Here is a 17,976-nt window from a genome sequence, read left to right as displayed (position 1 = left end):
TGGCACAGTGCAGAGTGGAGAGATGGGGTGGGCATTGGTCTAGTACGGAAGACGCTGCTTGAGACAACTTCAACCCACAGAGAAGTACCTGGGTTGGAGGCCTGGCTCCACTCCCGGCTCCAGTTACCCCCAAATACTCACCCCAGGAAGGCAGCAGGTGATGGCCCAAGTACTTGGACCCTGCCACCCACATCTGGAGTAAATTCCTGGCTACTGTCTTCAGCCTGGCCCAGTCCTAGCTATTGAGTCCATTTGCAGAGTGAACCAGCTGTTGAAAGATCTTTTTTTTTTTTTTATCTTTTATTTAATGAATATAAATTTCCAAAGTACGACTCATGGGTTACAATGGCTTCCCCCCCCATACCGTCCCTCCCACCCACAACCCTCCCCTTTCCCACTCCCTCTCCCCTTCCATTCACATCAAGATTCATTTTCGATTATCTTAATATACAGAAGATCAGCTTAGTATACCTTAAGTAAGGATTCGTTGAAAGATCTTTCTCTCTCCCTCTCCCTGTCTCTCTTGTTCTCTCTGTCTTTAAAATAAAAATATACAAATAAAACAGTTTAAAAATGAGGAAAGTTTAGAGATTTCAGCTCCACATACAATTAAGTCAATCATTTAGATAAGAAACAAGTAAAAAAGCAAAAGTGAAGGAATTATTACTAATATTCATTAAAAAGGAAAAAAACCAGGGGCCAGCACTATGGCACAGCGGGTAAAGCCGCCGCCTGCAGTGCCAGCATCGATATGAGCGCTGGCTCAAGTCCCGGCTGCTCCACTTCCGATCCAGCTCTCGGCTATGGCCTGGGAAAGCAGTAGAAGATGGCCCAAGTCCTTAGGCCCCTGCACCCATGTGGGAGACCCAGAGGAAGCTCCTGGCTCCTGGCTTTGGATCGGCGCAGCACCAGCCGTTGCGGCCAGTTGGGGAGTGAACCAACAGAAGGAAGACCCTCCCCCCCAAGCCTCTACCTCTCCTTCTCTCTCTGTGTAACTCCAACTTTCAAATAAATAAATCTTTTTTAAAAATACTGTATATGTTCTTTTAAAAAAAATTAAGCAACCACATAAAACAGAAACAATGAACGCTTAATCCCAAATTAAATCTATCATCAATAGTAATTACTGACCATATTAAGCCTGTTAACCAACTCAAAAATACAAACGTATTTCCAGTAACTAGGCACAGAGTCAAACACTCAATACCCAACAAAACCACACACATTGGCCCCTGGAAACTGTACTGTACTACCATGTTACAGTCTTTTTCAAATGTCTATTCTTAGATAGAAAACAAACTCTAATTAAAGCCTTTGCTTACAAACACATTTCCTGAGTCAGCAATGCCTAAGGAATCCAATCTACGTGAAATGCTGTACTCGGGAAACTGAAAGGAGCCCCAAGTCATTGTCAACAGTGCTTCCATGTGACCTTGCCTGCCACCCGCCTCCCGGCCACAGCGGCAAACCCCAGCGCAAGCTTTCTAAACTTAGCCCCTTTCAAATAATGCATCTTAAGTTATGGGCAAAGGCCTAGTAAATTATTTATTATGCCTCTTATCTTTAATAATGGGATAGCATGTTTAACTTGTAATGAGAATGGAAAGAAAGCTGTTATACCATATATTACTGTACTAAGACTCAGAGTTTCCAGTCTATATTTAGTTCACGTTAAAATGGAAGCTAAGACGCAAACCAAGCTAAAAATAAAATGTTCTACAAAGATGAGATCTTGTTTTAATGGATTGAAATCTAGCTTTATTTGGTCCCTTAAATGCTGATCCTATTTAGCAGCCCCTCGGCTTTGGGGTGCTTTGCCAACCTGCCCGTACCAACGTCCGCCTGCCGGCGCAGAGGTCAGCCAACCACAGCCCACAGACGGTGCCCAGGGCCTAGGTCTGCCGTCTGGCTGCGTGAGTTCATATAATCAGTAGGCTAGGCAGGCTTTTATAGGCTTAAATTATTGTTTAAAAGAATCATAATATTCCTTAGCACATGAAAAGTATGTGAAATTCAAATCTCAGTGTCCTTAAAATAGTTTCACTGGAACACAGCCACACTGATAATTCACTTAAATACTGTCCGTGGCTGCTTTCCACCACAACAGCAGAGTGAAGTAACTTTTTCTCTTCTTGTTAACATAGAATTAATCAACAAATACAAAACTAATGACTAAACCAAGCAAACCAACAAACTTAGCACCTCAAATGCTTTTTGTGTGTGTGGTGGGAGCATTCAAGATGGACACTCTCCACAATTTCCAAATATTTAATACATTACTACAGTCTCCAAGCTTCACGATAGAATTATCTGTTCGCCAGAATACGTTCCAGAATGGATCCACCCCGACGGAGACTTCATGCCCTCTGACCAAGACCACAGCGCTCGCGGCCACCCTGCCTCTCACCACCATTCTCAGGGCTGTGTCATTTTGACAGGGACGTTGTGGCCCACGAGACTGAAAATATTTACTATCTGGCTGGCCCTTTACAGAAAATAATTAGCCAACTCCTGGCCTAGATAACTGCTGATCAGTATAGTATTCGAGATGGCTTCCTGCTCATCACCTATTACAATGTAAGCATTCCCCTTGCTTGCTGCTTGCTGAGCTTCTGAACAAAAAGCCTGCCAGTGTCACTTTCCCCCTCTTGTAGCTCTGTGTCTATCCTTTGTCCTAGGTGGGTCAGTACCCACTTCCCGTGTATCCACCTAGGAGGGCAACTAAAAAGGTTTAGGTAACAGTTTCTGATTTGTTCTGTCTGAAATGCAGGATGTGAACCATCAGCACCCAGTACTAATGCACTGCTGCCTGCCTATGGGTTAAAAAACACCGAGCAAGGCTTCCCTAGCCTACTCTACCTAGTTTGTGGTGAACAGTAAGGTTTTAATTGCACAAATTGCATCTCATAAAGCAGTAAAAAAACATAAATCAGTATTTTTATATTGCCTTACCATAAAGGTAGAGGAGTTTATTTATTCTCATACATCCTTCAGGTTAAATTAGAACCAAGACAATAATGGAAGGATGTAATCATTACTCTTTCTTATTGGGCTTCCAGAGATGTCTTGATCCAGACATAATGCTGTTGCACAGGTCTCAATATCCTTCCCGGGGTTTAGGCAGGTTTTAGAGACTCAGTTATGACCATGCAAAATTAACTATAATTAGACATATAAATGAGAAAAAAATGAGAACATAAGAAACCTAATCAGGACTATTTTTAACACATGAAGCTTCAAGATCTTAGCCGAGATGACGCAATGGTGGAAAAGTCAAATGACTGCTATTTGTTTAACACCATTCGGTTTACGACAATTGAACAAACCTAGCCTGCAAGCCTGAGCAAGACTCTTCCTAGCATTCCTGCAAAATGAAAGGTTCCAGTATTCACTGTCCAGCGAAAACTCACAAAGCTTCCTTCATGTTCATGTTCATGTTCAAAACCCAACAGTTTGAGTTTGTGTTAGTGGTGTTTCAAAATGTCTCACTCTCAGTCAACACCTGTGAAAGTTTTACAACAGCATGTCTGAATGCAAAACCCGCATCAGCTTGTGTGTGCACAGAACCTGTCTGGAGGCACACCAAGAAAACATCAACAGAGACTGTCTGACAGGGAGACAGAAGTGTAGGCTGTGAGTAGGGGGAGAGGAGGAGACTCTTCATTGGATACCCTCCCAGCATCTACTGTTTGAATGTCTTAGCATACACATGTGCTGCTTTTTTTAATCAAGAAACATCTGGGTACTTTTCAAAGGCCACAGTTAACTTAACGTCCTTTGCATTTTACATTGTAATTATTTAAAACATTAACCAGTGCTCCCAAGAAAGAACATGTCAAATTAAAAACCAGTGGCCTTTTATCACTCTCAAACTAAACTGGCTATCAAACAACATCGTAATCCCAAGAATCTTAAAGGAAACGAAGATTAGCACTACCTATGTTTTCAGAACAATATTCATATATGTCAAGCATTATATGTAAGTATGTATATATGTACACAGTCATTCATTTTAGAAACATTTTTTTCCTCCACATGCAACTCACTGTGCTGGAGTCTGTATGCATATCTACATGCATATGCATACATGCATACACCAGGGTAAGCCTGTGGATATGTGTGTAGAGGTACGTGGCTGCAACACATACTGTCCTAGGCTGCTACTCCATCAGGTTGGAAGACCTCACTAGTAATGGCAACCTGTCCAACCTAGTGATCCTTGGGAGACTCAAGATGCTTGAGCCAAGAACTGCTAATGCTTTCTTAACAATGACTGAGCTTTGAGCTAGTCCTAGGGCTTACCTCTCCCCCACGCTTTCCCAACTAACACACCTAAGGAGGGGAATCAAATGAGTATCCTGTCCTGAATTTTTATCTGGATCGTAATTGGAGACCAGGAGGCAATGCATTTAGCAGTTAAACGTAGCAGTTCTCACTCGGTAAATCCCTCCACTGCCTCTTTGTCGCTCCCCGTCTTCATGGAGGAACGACACAGGACCCTGCGCTGTTCTTTTGTCTGCTCGGCCCTCCCCGGGTTTGCTGCTGGTTCTTCCCGGGTTGGCTACTATCCCTTCCACCTCCGTGGAAGGGCAGTTCCCCCTGGCCACATTCCCCACTTCCGCAGGGGAGCGGCACACCGCCGGCCGGCTCTCTCGGGGGCTGCACAGGTGTTCCCTTAGGTGTTCCCTTAGATGTTCCCCTTAGATGTTCCCCTTAGATGTTCCCGGTGCATGCCGTCTCTCTCCTCCTTTATAGTCCTCCTCCGCCAATCCTAACTCGGCTGCCCACACGCCGAGTACGCTGCTCTCCTCCAATCAGGAGCAAGTCCTACAGTTTATTGGCTGAACTGGAGGCAGCTGTGCAGAAGCTGTTTTCTTCTCTCCCAGCGCCATATTGTGGGAGAGCAGATGCATAGAATAAGTCTTAATTCCAGTAACAGTATAGTCCGAGTTGCTCCCCACACCTCTTCCCTTAGAATCAGGATACCTGACCAGATGTCACTGATGAAGTTTAAGGTGTAACTGAACCATTTAGAATGGGGGGTGAGGGCAGGGAGGTTGAGGCTCCCTGGTCTCAACAACCTTTGGCCCTGACCTCAGGTGTTTATATATGAGAATGTTAACGGTTTGGGCAATAGTTTGGGTGTCTCCCAAGGGTCCATGCCCTGGCAGCTTCATCCCCAGCCTTGTGTTAGACTTGACCTAGTTATGGTGTCTGGACAGTAGGCCTGGGGAGAGGTCTTTAGGTAATTAGGAGCTGGCACTCAGAGAGCACTTCTCCTGAGGGTATGGTTACAATGCTGAGACTGGCCTACCCTCTTTGTCCACTTCCTGGCTTGCCATACGATCCTCCCCCCATGCCTGCCCCATCCACCACCTCATCAGACACCAGACCCAGGGAGCCACCTGATCCTGGACTGGGAACCACCAAAACTGGGCCAGAACAAACCTTCCTTCTCAAAAGGTCCCTCTCAGGTATTTGTCGTTGTACCAACTGGCTAATACACTAACTTATATGCACCTTCACACAGAACCAAGTATAAAATGCAGAATTCCTGATATTCAATATATCTTCTGAAATCTAAGCAATATTGTATTTAATGATCAATAATTCTAATCATAGCAAACAGAAAAAAATCAAAATTGTTTTTAAATTTGGTTTTTAAAATAATTTTTAAATTAAATTTTAAATTAAATGAATTTTTTTTTGACAGGCAGAGTTAGACAGTGAGAGAGAGAGACAGAGAGAAAGGTCTTCCTTCCATTGGTTCACCCCCCCAAATGGCTGTCATGGCTAGCGCTGTGCAGATCCAACGCCAGGAGCCAGGTGCTTCCTTCTGGTCTCCCATACAGGTGCAGGGCCCAAGCACTTGGGCCATCCTCCACTGCCTTCCCAGGCCACAGCAGAGAGCTAGACTGGAAGAGGAGCAACCAGGACAGAATCGGCGCCCCGACCGGGACTAGAACCTGGGGTGCTGGCGCCACAGGCAGAGGATTAGCCAAGTGAACCGCGGTGTCGGCCAAAGTAAATGAAATTTTAAAATTTTAACTTAAAAAATTTTTAAATTAATTTCTAAAATTAATTTCTCCAAAAACAAGGTTTGCCCAAACCACAGGCAACATCAAAATTAAAGAGTATAATCTCCAGCTTTACTTAGTTCATGAAGCCTACAAATTTTAGTGGCACTCCCAAAAAATCTGTTGACTTCCTCACTTCAATTCAGAGCAGTATAAATCGACTGGTTAATGTTGATATAATTATGAATGAATTTTTTAAAAAAAAAGATTTATTTATTTGAGAGGCAGAGTTACAGACAGAGAGAGAGAGAGACAGACACAGAGACAAAAATCTTCCATCTGCTGGTTCACTACCCAAATGGCCACAACAGCCAGAGAGGGCCCATCTGAAGCCCAAGAGCTTCTTCCAGGTCTGCCACGCAAGTGCAGGAGCACAAACACTTGGGCCATCTTCTACTGCTTTCCCAGGCCACAGCAGAGCTGGATGGGAAGTGCGGCAGCAGGGAATGCTGGTGCCACAGGCAGTGGCTTTACTCCCTATGCCACAGGGCAGGCTCCAAGTGTGTTTTTTTGTTTGTTTTTTAATTTGAGAGACTCAGAATGAGATGATAAAAAGAAAAAAGACTCCCATCTGCTGGTTCACTCCCCAGATGCCTGAGAGGGCCTGGATTAGACCAGGCCAAAGCCAGGAGCTGGGAAATCAACTCAGGTCTTCCATGTGGGTGGCAACACTCCAACAACTTAAGCCATCACTTGCTGCCGTCTAGGATCCACAGTAGCAGGAAGTTGAATTCAGGAGCCAAGGCTGGGTGTTGAATCCCAGCACTGTGATGTGACAAGCAGGCATCTTTAGTGCTGGGCAAAGGAATATGCCCCATGCATGGAACTGCGACAATTTCAGATATGTAACATATACCATTTTATAAAAACCTGCCAATTTAACAATTATTAACACTGTCTCATGAACCTTTAAAAAAAACATAAGATTTCCAGGGGTGGAACCCAGCACAGCAGTTAAGATGGTGCTTCAGCAACCTAGCATCCCGTATTGAAGCAGGTGGTGTGGGTCCTGGCCCTTCTGTTTCCAACTCAGCTTCCTGCTAATGTGCACCCTGAAAGGCAGCTGTCCCTGGATCAAATACTTGGGTCCCTGCCACCCATATGGGAAATCCAGACTGAGTTTCAGGCACATGGCCCAGGCATGGCTGTTGCAGAAATTTGGGGAGTGCACCAGCAGATGGAAGATCTGTGCCTGCATGTCTCTCTGCCTTTCAAGTAAATATATATTAAAAATAAATAAATTTTTTAAACTAAGATTTCAAGTGATAAAAATGCTATTAGGAAGTCCTCATCTTGCTTAGGCCTGATCGCCACATTCTTACTTTATTACAAATGCTAAAAATGTGACTATTAAAAAAAGTTACAAGATGTTCCCTTAAATACAACAGACTGACTCCTTGGTAGGTGTACTTGGTTAACAGTCACCTGTGTCTACCCCACACAATCATCTGAGAAAGTAAGGAAGGAGGCTACCGCAAACACCCATCCACACATATAATAAAAATGCCATCTCCGTAGGAGTCCATGGACCACAGGAAACAGTCTCCTAAAACAAGTGTAGAATGAATTCTACATTGATTTGTAAAAGAGGTCCCAAACCCAATGACTTTATTGGTTCCCTTTCAAATTCCTCCTTAAAAGTCTCCCACTAATAACAGACTCGCTGTGAAGCCTTTTTAACCATGATGCAAAACAGAATATGTTTTTTTAAAAAAAGCATTTAACATTCATAAGCATTTGTTTCATACACGGCCATCATCAAATTAAAACTCAACCTGGAGACCAAGCAGGCTGACAGCACTAGCTTCACAAACCAGAGCAACACCACATGCTCATTGCCGCCTAATATAAAAGAGGCCACTTTTCGTTATTAAAAAAAAAAATCGTGGGAGTATGAGCAAAATCTGCGCTCCACACTTCGCGGGAACTTGCGCCGAGCAGGACGCGCTTCCGCGGCAAGCCCCGTTCACCGCCCGCCGCAGGAGGCAGAGGCTCGGGCCAGCCCGGCGGTGTCAACACCCACTCAGCCTCCGAGGGGCCAGCCAGCCAGGGAAGGGCAGGCAGCGGCGGCCCCGAGGCTTCGGCTGCTCGGCCTGCTCGCGCGCACCCTACCCAACCCTGCACGGCCGCGAGCGAAGAAAACAAACTCCAGCTCCCTGAGTGGGAACTCGCGACGCGCCCCAGCTTTTTCCCACGCTCCGCCTCTGCAAGCCCAGCCCCCGGAGCCCACCCTGTCCACCCCGGGGATCCCCTCCTCCGCGCAGCGACCCAGAGCCCTGGCCCCGCCTGGGGCCCGCCCCGACTCCGCCCCACTCCCCACGCTTGCCGGGTCGCCCCCGGCGCACCCCACGCCGGGCGCCCTCTCTCCGCCTCCCCGCCCGCCTGCCCCGCCTCACCTTGGTGCGGAGCTGCCCCGAAGTGGACACTTTGCGAATCAGTTTCTGAGGTCCTTCCTGCTCCGCTTCGCTGTCGGACGAGTCCTCTCCCGGCGCCGCCGACGCAGCGGCCGGGGTGACCGCGGCGCTGGCCGCGGCGGCTGCTCCTCCCGCGGCGCCCGGAGGGTGGTGCTGGCCGCCGGCCCCGGCCATCCTCTGCAACTCCTGCGGGGACACAGCACCGCCCGGCGAGGGCGGCGGCAGCGGTCAGCTGGTGGACTCGCTCGGCCCGAGCGGGGCCCTGAACCCCGCGCCCAGTCGCCGCCATCTTCTGCGCCCCTGGGTGCCCCCGCGGGGGAGTGGTCGCCGGGAACCAGACTCCCCCACTGGCAGGGGCCAGCCGGGCTCCTCCGCCCGGTTCCCATAGTGGACCCAGGAGGCCACCTGGACTCCCTGCGCAGCCAGCCTTGGGTGTCCTGGGGTCCGTGACTCGGAGTCCTGCCAGCACGGTGGGAGAGGGTGGCGTGGACAGGGGTCTGGGCCATGTCCCTCCCAATCTCCAGGGTCCGGGATTCCGAGGATACGGCAGGGACAGCTGGTCCCGCTGCCGCTGATCCTCCCACGCGTCTTGGCAGCGGGGGCCAGAAGAGCCCCTAGGGAAGGAAGGAAGGGAACCTGGGGCTTCCCCCACCCCGACTCCCTTGGGTGCAGCCCGCCACCCCCTGGACTCGAATCTCCCCCTAGACACTTGGGCCTCGTCGCAGGGTTCCAGCTGAATAGAAGTCCCCTCGGCCTCCGAGCTGGACGCGCGCCGCTCTGTTTGCCTCACGACCCCAGCCCCACTCCGGGGACCATACCTCGCCCGCCGGCGCGCGCGCGCGGGGCTCGAGTCCTTTCCGCGCGTGCGACCGCGTTGTCTGATTTGGGGCCCACCCCCACCCGGCGCACACGGAAGAGAGGAGCGCTTTTCCGGGAGGCTCAGCTCGGCTCTGAGAACTTTTCGTTCAGAAAGAGCGATCCCCTTTGGCTAAGAGGAATCTGGGAAGGGCGTGGAGGCAGCGCAGAAAGAAGAGCGCACGCCGCCCGAGACGACGGCGTGCAAAGGCAGGGTCTAAGCTGCAGCGCTTACCGACACCGCCTGCAGGGAAACCCGGCGCTGGAAACCTGCGAACACCAGTGCCGGGGGCACCAGCAACACTCCAAGTCCCGGGAGAGCCACTCCCTACCCCGGCCCGGAGAGGAGGAAACTGCGTCGGCCGGCTGCAGCCCCTGCTCTCCGCCTCGCGCCAAGCGAGCTGGTTCAGCGGGCCCTGGGGAGAGCGGCCTCGCTGTGGGCTGTGCAAGCTCAACGCCGACGAACCCTTGCAAGGTGTGGGAGGACTCGGGGGAGAAGATGCTAACATGACGGAGTCCTTGTGTCATCTCAAGAGAGCTCCCAGCTGGTGTTAGCTGTGTTTTTAAACAGAGCCCGAAAGTGCCTCCCAGACTGTGGGGTCTCCGCCTGCATAAAACATTCCACCGCTTCAGCACGTCTATTCGTCTATGTCCTGGTCAGCCACCCCGCCGCCCCTTTCCTTTTCGTCTTTTTTCAGCTGACCTTAAAGTCAACTGAAATGACCTTTAAGGTTTCTCCAAGCTGACATTCTACGTTGAAGTGCAATCTTAGAGAACCATAACTGGATTTCTGTGTTACGGCTGGCATTTTCAGAGGTTTTATGACACAGAATGCAATCCCAATACTGTGCATCAAGTTGTGGATTAAATTCAAAAAGTTGTAAAAGGTGCTGTTTACATCTGCAAAGACAGGAGATGCCCACCATGTACTATGAACCTGGAGGCGACTCCTCCAGCCTCAGCTGTCATCCCCAGGAAAGAAGGGAGTTAAGCGACATGAACCTTAAGAGCCCTTATGGCTTTTATAAATATGCAATTCTGTATCTACAGAGATACTATTGGGAATTCATGGAAGAGAAAAATTACTAAAAATTAGTGGCCTTCATCCCCACCTAGCTATTTGGCCACCAACAAATCCAATGATTTGACTGTGTAGACAAGGACATGTGTTAAATGGGGTTTTTCTGAAAGAACAGGCTTAGTTTAAGCATCTCTTTTAATGTAAAGAAACTGAGGCCCAAAACCACAAACCAGAGCCTGTGTCAAAACCATGATTCCTATTGTGCCGCTGTATTTGCGTTCCCATACCTTGCAACGTTAGTCAGTGTGTCAGCGATCCCGCACTTTCCACTCACAGTGACATTCTCCAGAATCCACCCGCGCCTGGGGCCTACTGTGTACAGAACTAAATTTCCCACTCCTTGGTTCAAACCCTGACTGCTTAAAGATACTTTAGATCAGTTGCACATCCAAATGCAGGGCAACGAACACCTCCCAGTAGAAGTATTCTGTTACTTATGGAGGTTAAACCTCCCAGCCAGTTCTGTTCTTCCTGACTCCCAGAATGCCGGCTAACACTTGGTTGTAACTTTGTAAGGGAAGCAGTCAAAGCCAGTTCCGGCTGAACAAATGACTGCTGTTCTACAACTTCCCAGCACAAACCAAACTCCCAATGAAGTCACTGGATGTCACCTCCCTTCCCACAAAAGGCCACTCATGAAAATCCTCTTCTCTTCAGAGGAGAGACTGTTTGAAGGAATTCCTAAAAAAGGGTGCCTGACCCACTAGCTTCCTCACGTCTTACCTGTAAATTATCAGTTTCTAGAATGAATATCCCATATGCACACTGTATACTTTTAATGTACTTCACTTTCCTTCAAAACAGGGTAACCATGTCAAGATCTCAATACTTTCAACTATTTTAATGTGGTTGAAAGTGGCAATTGAAACCAATTTTGAATACGTGGTGTATGACCTTATTTGATAAGAGTTCTTTGATCTTTTTCCATGCTTGGCATTTTCAGATTTTCAAATAATTTCTAAGATGCATCTTACATATTTCTTTAGTTATTGACACTTTAACACCTGCTTGGAACATATCAGAAACACACTATCAAAAACTTTGACAGAAGCCACGTAGACACTGCATTCAGAAGGAAAGGGAAATAGTGCTGCTACCCCCAAATTAGGTTTTCTGCTGCCCCATTACACACACACACACACACACACACACACACACACGGGGAAGGGAGAGAAAGAGAGAGAGAGAGAGAGAGACACTGTAATAAAGTTGCATGTCACGGCCAAATTTCATGCTGACCTCAACTCTGAGTATTAGTATTATCTACCATGGGAGGGGAGGGTGTATTTTGAATTATATATATTCTTACCGATCACTACTCAAGACAGCTTTAATATCCATTTGCCAACCTTTAAATCACACATGTTCTCCAGATTTTCACTATATATTATGCCATACACATAGAAATGCTACATTTTCTATCCCAGAGAACTCAAGTAGGCACTTTAGAAACAGTCACATTGACTCACATTCCTCATGGAGGAGGAACCATGCAATCAAAGAGCACTGCCCGCTGAACAAGTAGGAGGCCTTAGGAGGCTGCTTTCATGAAAATGTTAGTACTATTTCCATAATACACTGTTTGTTACATAGTCAGACCTTAACATTCAAAACTTTGTCTTATTAACACTTCCTTCACTGTTACCAAAACGACAAAGATTTTGAAGCTAATTATGGTATCACCTACACATACGTACAGCCATCCTTGCACTCTAGACAAAAATCTTTCATCATCTAGACATAATGCATAAACATATAACCTCACATTTATATCCTGGCCCTTTCTCCTTTGATCTTTCCTTCCTAATTTTCCCTTACTCCTAGATAGTTTGTTAGAGACTAAGTAAGTATAAGATCATTTGGAAATAAAAGAAAACTGAATTGAACTCTAGCATGCCTTCACTAAAAAGCACTGAGTAAATACATTTTCCAAGTTTTTGCTAGAACTCTTTTAACTGTTCACACACCCCCTCATCCAAAGTATTATCTATGAGTAAGCGTCACTCGATGGAAAGATCTTCCTATATACCCATGCCCTGCACCAAAATATTTTTAAATTAATTAGAAATTTAGGTAATGCTTATATTTCCATGGAGCTGTGATTACATTCCAAAGCTAGAATTAAAGAGACTACACTGAAACTTAAACGCTAACATTTATCATCTTTTTAGGCCCAGTGCCCTAGTGACAGTAACGATAAAACTAATAATTTATTCAAATGCTCCCACTTAATAGCTTTGTTTCATCTCCAAACACAAAGAATGTCATGAAGTCCCATAACTGCCTCTCAGCTGCTGACATGGATGCATTTTAGACAAAATACTCTCTTCCCTATTCGCATCAATTCCCGAGGTTGTGTTTGCTCTCCTGTCTCAACAGTTCCACGCATGCAGAATCGTGTCATCGGGTGTAAGATCCACCAAAAAATGAGAGCGAATCCTTACACATAAGCTATTCTATGCCATAAAGGACAATGCAACAGGATCTGTAATATTAACAGTTTATTCAAAACTGAATACTCCTTTTCATAAACATAAATGGGCATATTTTATAGTGAAGTATTATGTTGCCTATATTTAACTTCAAAAAGCCGACTTTGTAATGAAGACCAGATGACAGTAGGTGTTCTTAATCTGAGGTCATTGGGGGGTCCAGAGATTGGTCTTCAGGAAAACTGACTCTCTTGAAATGATAGTAAAATGCATACACACACACAGTATATATTAATACATACAAGCACACACTACATGATGTTTCCATCAACGACAGACCACATGTACCATGATGGTTTACATGGGCTAGTGACATCATAGCCCCCTTAGTCTAAGTAGGCTGTAGGATGTTCACACATTGATAAAGAGCACCTAACAACATGTGTGTCTCAGGACTTACGCTGTGGCACCTGACTCCACATCACATGGATGCATTTTTGAAGCAGAGACAGTCCACAGCTTTGATCAGCTTCTTAAAAGGATCTGTCTCCCAGAGAAAAGTTAAGAACCGCTGGTTTTGATGGATTTTGTGTTTTCACAAAACTTCTTTAAGTTAAGCTCATGCTCCTCCCTCCACTATCTTTGCCCCGAAATACCTGAAATATTTAACATCTAAACACTTTTCCCCCCTTGGAAAAAGCAGCTCTCCTTTTTTTTCTAGTGTCACTTTTCAGTAATCTGAAGAACTTGTCTTTTTTTAACAACTACATTGAGAATGTCCTTTCCTAATTCTTAAATAGGTCTTAAATGTGGTCATACATGTATGACGATCAGGTTCTGAATAAAAACACTCGTCAGAGGGAGCATTTTTATGTCACATACCTGAGATCTCTGAATGTAAACCATTAACAGATGTCCAACAAAGACAGTCTGTTAAGTTAAAAATGCAAGCTTTCTGAGGACAGGATTTGTGTGTGTTGTTAACTGTGGTCCAACAGTCCCAGAATGTGACAGGTGCAGGATAAAAATATCTGCTGAGTAAACAGAAAGGTCTTTAGTGTTTAAAGAAAATAAACCTAATTTTTGTAGAGCTCCACAGTCTAGATGAAATATCACAGTTCACTCACACCTTTCGGTCAGGGCTCTAGTCTTTAAAAGCTCCCGTGGTGAGACTGGTACTGAATATTTTCTGCGCAAAATCATTCAGCATTTTCATTTTTGTCACTTTTGAGAGGTAAAGGGAAAAATTTTTTTTCTCGAATTTTCTAGGCACTAAATAGTTTCTGGCATCAGTAACCTAAAGGAAAATACATGGGTATTTCCCACCGTGATTGGTGTTGGTTCAGAGTATCCAAGTTCAGCAGGGACCGTACAACGCACACTTTAAGACTGGTCACTGGATTTAGTTCTCAGCCACCTTTGACTTACTCTTCAAAACTGGATTGCATTTTTAATGTTCAGAATAAGTTAATCCCCAGCGATAACCACAATGGAAGAATCAGGAGCAGATGGGCAACCTAACAACATGTTCAAATGCACAAAAGCAAAGACAGCTGCGGATGCAGATGGATCACTGTGGAAGGACGCTCCTGAAAGGTCGGGGAACAGGCAGCAGAGAAACGCACCGCGGGCAAAAGAGCTGCGATTGCACGCATTAGCCAAGAAAAAGAGAATCAACCGGGGCACCTGACCTAGTTGCTCCCAAGGGGAAGAGGGCCGGCTAGAGCAGGCTCACGGAACCCCTGGGAAAACAGCATCTAAACACGCTGACCCGGGCACTGGTGAGGCCAGTAATTTCGGACAGGGCTTTTCATACTAGTTCAGAATGACAAGCAAGGAATAGTAACAAAAATCGAGGCAGGGTGCGGACGGCCAGGGAAAAGGCAGCCAGCCCACACGCGATTGCAGAGGTCCGAGTGGCCAGGGCGTTCCGGGGTGGGATCCCGGGAAGGATGTGAGGCGGCTCTGCCTGCTGGAGTCGGAAGGAAGAAGTTGGTGGAGTTGGAGGGAACAAATCCAAAGCCCCCTGCCCCGCCCCGGTGTCGTCCTTATCGGCGCGCCGAGACACACACACACACACACACACACGCACACAAAACCCTCGGCCCCGGCAGTTACACAACCTCCGCGCTGCTTGTGCTGCGAAATCCCGGGCGAAAAGCGAAGTTAGCGTCCCGCTAGCTGCACCGGGGCAAAGCCCCTCGACCCCGCCAGAAGCCCGAGATTTTAGCGGCCCCCAAGGGTCGGAGGCGTGGTTCCCGGCTTCGCGCCACGCTCAGCGCCCCGAGCCGCGGTCCTTGGGCACCTGCGTCCAGGTGACCCAAGGCCATGGTCTGCCGAGCCCCGCACGCCGACCGCGCAGCCCGAGTTTCGCCGTTACCCCCTCCACCCCACCCTCGCCTACACCGCACGCTCCCAAATCAAGCGCAAAGTTGAAAAGTCGAGGGAGCACCGAAACGGTCCTCCGAGAACTGTCGCCGGCGCTCCGCCAGCGGCCCCTCGGGGAGAGCCCCGGCCGGCCGGACAAAGGCGCTCCGGGTGGCGCGCGAGGAGGAGCCCCGGCGGCGAAGGAAGCGCTGCTCCGGCTGGGAAGCAGCTGGGGACCTCATCCCGGGCCATTTCCTGAACGGAACCCGGCCCGGGCGGGGGGGAGCAGAGGAGCAACGGGAGGGGGGTGGGCGCGGGCGCGGTACCCACCGGTTCCTCCCAGGCTGGGCTGCGGGTGCCAGGCGCGGGGCGCACGTGCTGCTGCTCCATCGCGCCGGCCCGCGCCCGCCGGCCGCCGGGACGCACGGACCCGGGCCGCCGCCGCTGGATGCGCTTCCCTCGCCGCGGTCCCTCTCGGCCGCCGCCGCCGCCGCCGCCGCCGCCGCCGCCGCCCTGGCTCCCGCCCGGGCCAGCCGCCGGCCCTCCCGCCGTCTCCCGCTTCCGCCGCGCCGGGCTCTCCCGCCCCCGCGCCGGTCCCTTCCTCCTCCTCCTCCGCCGCCGCCGCCGCCGCCTCCTTCTCCTCAGCGGTCCCGCTCCCCTTGCGCGGCTACGAACGGTCCGCTCCCCGCCGCCGCCTCCCACGGCCACAGAATCCGCCCCTCGCTCCTTCCCCCGCCCCCGACTCCCTCCCCTTTTCCTCCCCGCTTCCCGCCCCTCCTCCCGCCGCCCCCTCCTCCCGGCGGGCGGCCCGGGGACGCACGTGACCCCCCTGTCAGGCCTTATAAGGCGCGCAACCGAAAGCGGCCGCGGGGTGGTCGCCGGTACTCCGGCGGGCGGCTGGCGAGGAACGGCCTCCGGGCGGGCTAGGCGCCCGCCGCGCCGGCGAGGTGGCCGCGAGTCCCGGGAGACGTCCCCCTGCGCCCCTCTCCGCGTCTCGCCGCCTAGGCGCACACGCTGGTTGCCCGCTAGGCGCCCGGGCTTGAACGAAACCACACGGGACAGGAACCCGCTTCGCGGCAGAGCCAGGGAGGTGCTGGCGCGCCCACGCGCGGGAAGGCGCTGCTCCGGGCTGGGCTGGCTCTCAGACGTGGAGGAAGATTTGCCGCTGGGTTTCGGTCTGCGCGAGAGGCGCCGCTCGGCCGACTGCTGCTTTAACTCCTGTGTAGGGCTGGACGGTGTCGTGGGAAGGACGCGGCTCGGGAGCCACCGCGGGGCAAGTGCCCACTCGCCTGGCCGGCCCTTTGGAAAATCAGCCTTTCGGGCCATCTTCGTGGCGTCGGAGACGGCTGGGGTCTGGTTCCAACCCGCGGGAGGCTGGCTGAACTCAGGCGGTCCCCTCTGCGGGCAGTGTCTCACGGCTCATAGTCACACCCAGGGCCTACGCACAGTTTAAAAACGCACACGGAAAATCGGGAAACCTGACCTGACCCAGGCTGCCCTGCCCCCGCCCACCTCACACTTCAGAGCCCCGCAGAGGGACTTCTGAGCCTGTTAGCCCGCCTGGTGGCTGTGGAAGTTACCTACCTGGTAAGCCTCACCTTCCTCCACCTGGCTGCAGCATTTGTCCCTGCTTCCGTCGGTCTCCAGGGTGTCCGGTCATTTCTCTCCTGCCCGCCTCTTAGAGGTTGGGGTACCCCTCCTCCACCCTAATCTGCCCTTGGCGTCTTTCCAAGGCGGCATGGGCCCAGTGAGTGGCCTGCCCAGGCTCTCCCCTCGCTAGACTAAAGCGTCCTACCACGAGCTGGTAACGCACATGTCAATCCCCTGTCCCGGGTCTCCAGTTCGGGAAAGCCAGCTAAGCAGACATCCCAGTCCAGGAGTTCCATAGGCCTTAAACTAGACCTAACTGAACCGGAAGTTAAATTTCCTGACAACTGGGTTTTCTCTGTGGCCTCATTCACAGTGAATGTCACCGCGGCTCACTGAGCCGCTCAAAGAAGAAACCTGAAAATTATCCAGGCCCCTCCTTTTGTCTCCCCTGCCCTCCCCTCCCTCCCCACTCACCCGTGCCCGCATTGTTCCCTCCCTAGTGCCTGGTTTTGAGTTCCTTGTTTTGAGCCCCTGAAACTTTGACTTTCCTCGTTAGTCTTGCTGCTTCTAAGCTGCTCTTGCCTCCACCCTGTCAGCTCTCCTATAGTGACCACAGTCAGCCCTGTCAAATAGAAAACTGAGGCGGTCTTTCCCCTGTAAGCCCTTATACAAGAGGCCCGAGACAGACTCCTCAGCCCTTCTGTGACGTTCAAGGCAGAAGGTGATCTGTGTGCCAGGTGCCAGATCGCTAGAGCCTTGGTCTTCCCAGCTTCCAGAACCACAAAATACAGATTTCTGTGGTGTAGAGGCCACTCACTGTTGTAGCATGATGGCCGTCCAAATGCACTCAGCACCTCCATGGTCTTGTCACCTTAAATCCTATTTTGCAAGTGATTTCCCAGTATATCTCTTGATCCCTTTATTTTCAAACATCCTGAGTCATGTGTTTTAAGTACACCCTATAAATAACAAGTTGAGTGTTGATATAACTGACCCATTTTGTAATCGATTTTAATCGGTTTTCAATCTCGTGTGTGTGTGTTGTGTGTGTGTATTAATTTGGGTAAAATGTTGGAATAAGAAAGTCTTCTCCCTGCCTTCCTACATAGAATGCTTATTTCCCATGGGACTGTGCCGGGCTTAAGGGGGCCAGGTTGTTG

At 49.6% G+C, this 17,976-nt stretch overlaps 2 protein-coding genes and 1 long non-coding RNA gene across 10 annotated transcripts in view; all 3 read right to left on the bottom strand.

The window, feature by feature from the left end:
- The window catches only part of DGKH (diacylglycerol kinase eta), a 234,059-nt gene extending 218,137 nt beyond the window's left edge, over nt 1-15,922 (bottom strand). For 5 of the 8 annotated variants that reach the window (XR_011378780.1, XM_051850644.2, XM_017343497.3 and 2 more), the window contains exons 1-2: nt 15,557-15,921; nt 8,474-8,677 (exon numbers count right to left, since the gene is read on the bottom strand). Coding sequence is in view for 7 of the 8 variants with exons in the window: in XM_051850644.2 (XP_051706604.2) it covers nt 8,474-8,677; nt 15,557-15,616 (264 nt within the window). In the remaining variant the exon portion in view is untranslated. Of the gene's footprint in view, nt 1-8,473; nt 8,678-9,309; nt 9,430-9,581; nt 9,684-15,556 lie in introns of those variants that run through there. The other 3 variants (XM_002712967.5, XM_051850642.2, XM_017343496.3) reach the window with 3 other exon arrangements.
- On the bottom strand, nt 2,212-5,907 carry LOC138843790 (uncharacterized). Its single transcript, XR_011378784.1, has 2 exons — nt 4,964-5,907; nt 2,212-4,456 (listed from the first exon to the last, which is right to left on the bottom strand). It is a non-coding gene; the product is annotated as an uncharacterized lncRNA (long non-coding RNA).
- LOC138843639 (uncharacterized) lies at nt 15,868-17,474 on the bottom strand. Its single transcript, XM_070048329.1, has 3 exons — nt 16,811-17,474; nt 15,992-16,664; nt 15,868-15,921 (listed from the first exon to the last, which is right to left on the bottom strand). The coding sequence occupies exons 2-3, from the start codon at nt 16,550-16,552 to the stop codon at nt 15,868-15,870; spliced, it is 615 nt and encodes a 204-aa protein (XP_069904430.1). The 5' UTR covers nt 16,553-16,664; nt 16,811-17,474.
- Between the last annotated feature and the right edge of the window lie 502 nt (nt 17,475-17,976).

The sequence above is a fragment of the Oryctolagus cuniculus genome, chromosome 9 (genome assembly GCF_964237555.1).
Source record: "Oryctolagus cuniculus chromosome 9, mOryCun1.1, whole genome shotgun sequence".
Lineage (NCBI taxonomy): Eukaryota > Metazoa > Chordata > Mammalia > Lagomorpha > Leporidae > Oryctolagus > Oryctolagus cuniculus.
Note: the sequence above shows the minus strand (reverse complement) of the source record. Positions and strands in the feature narration are given on the sequence as shown.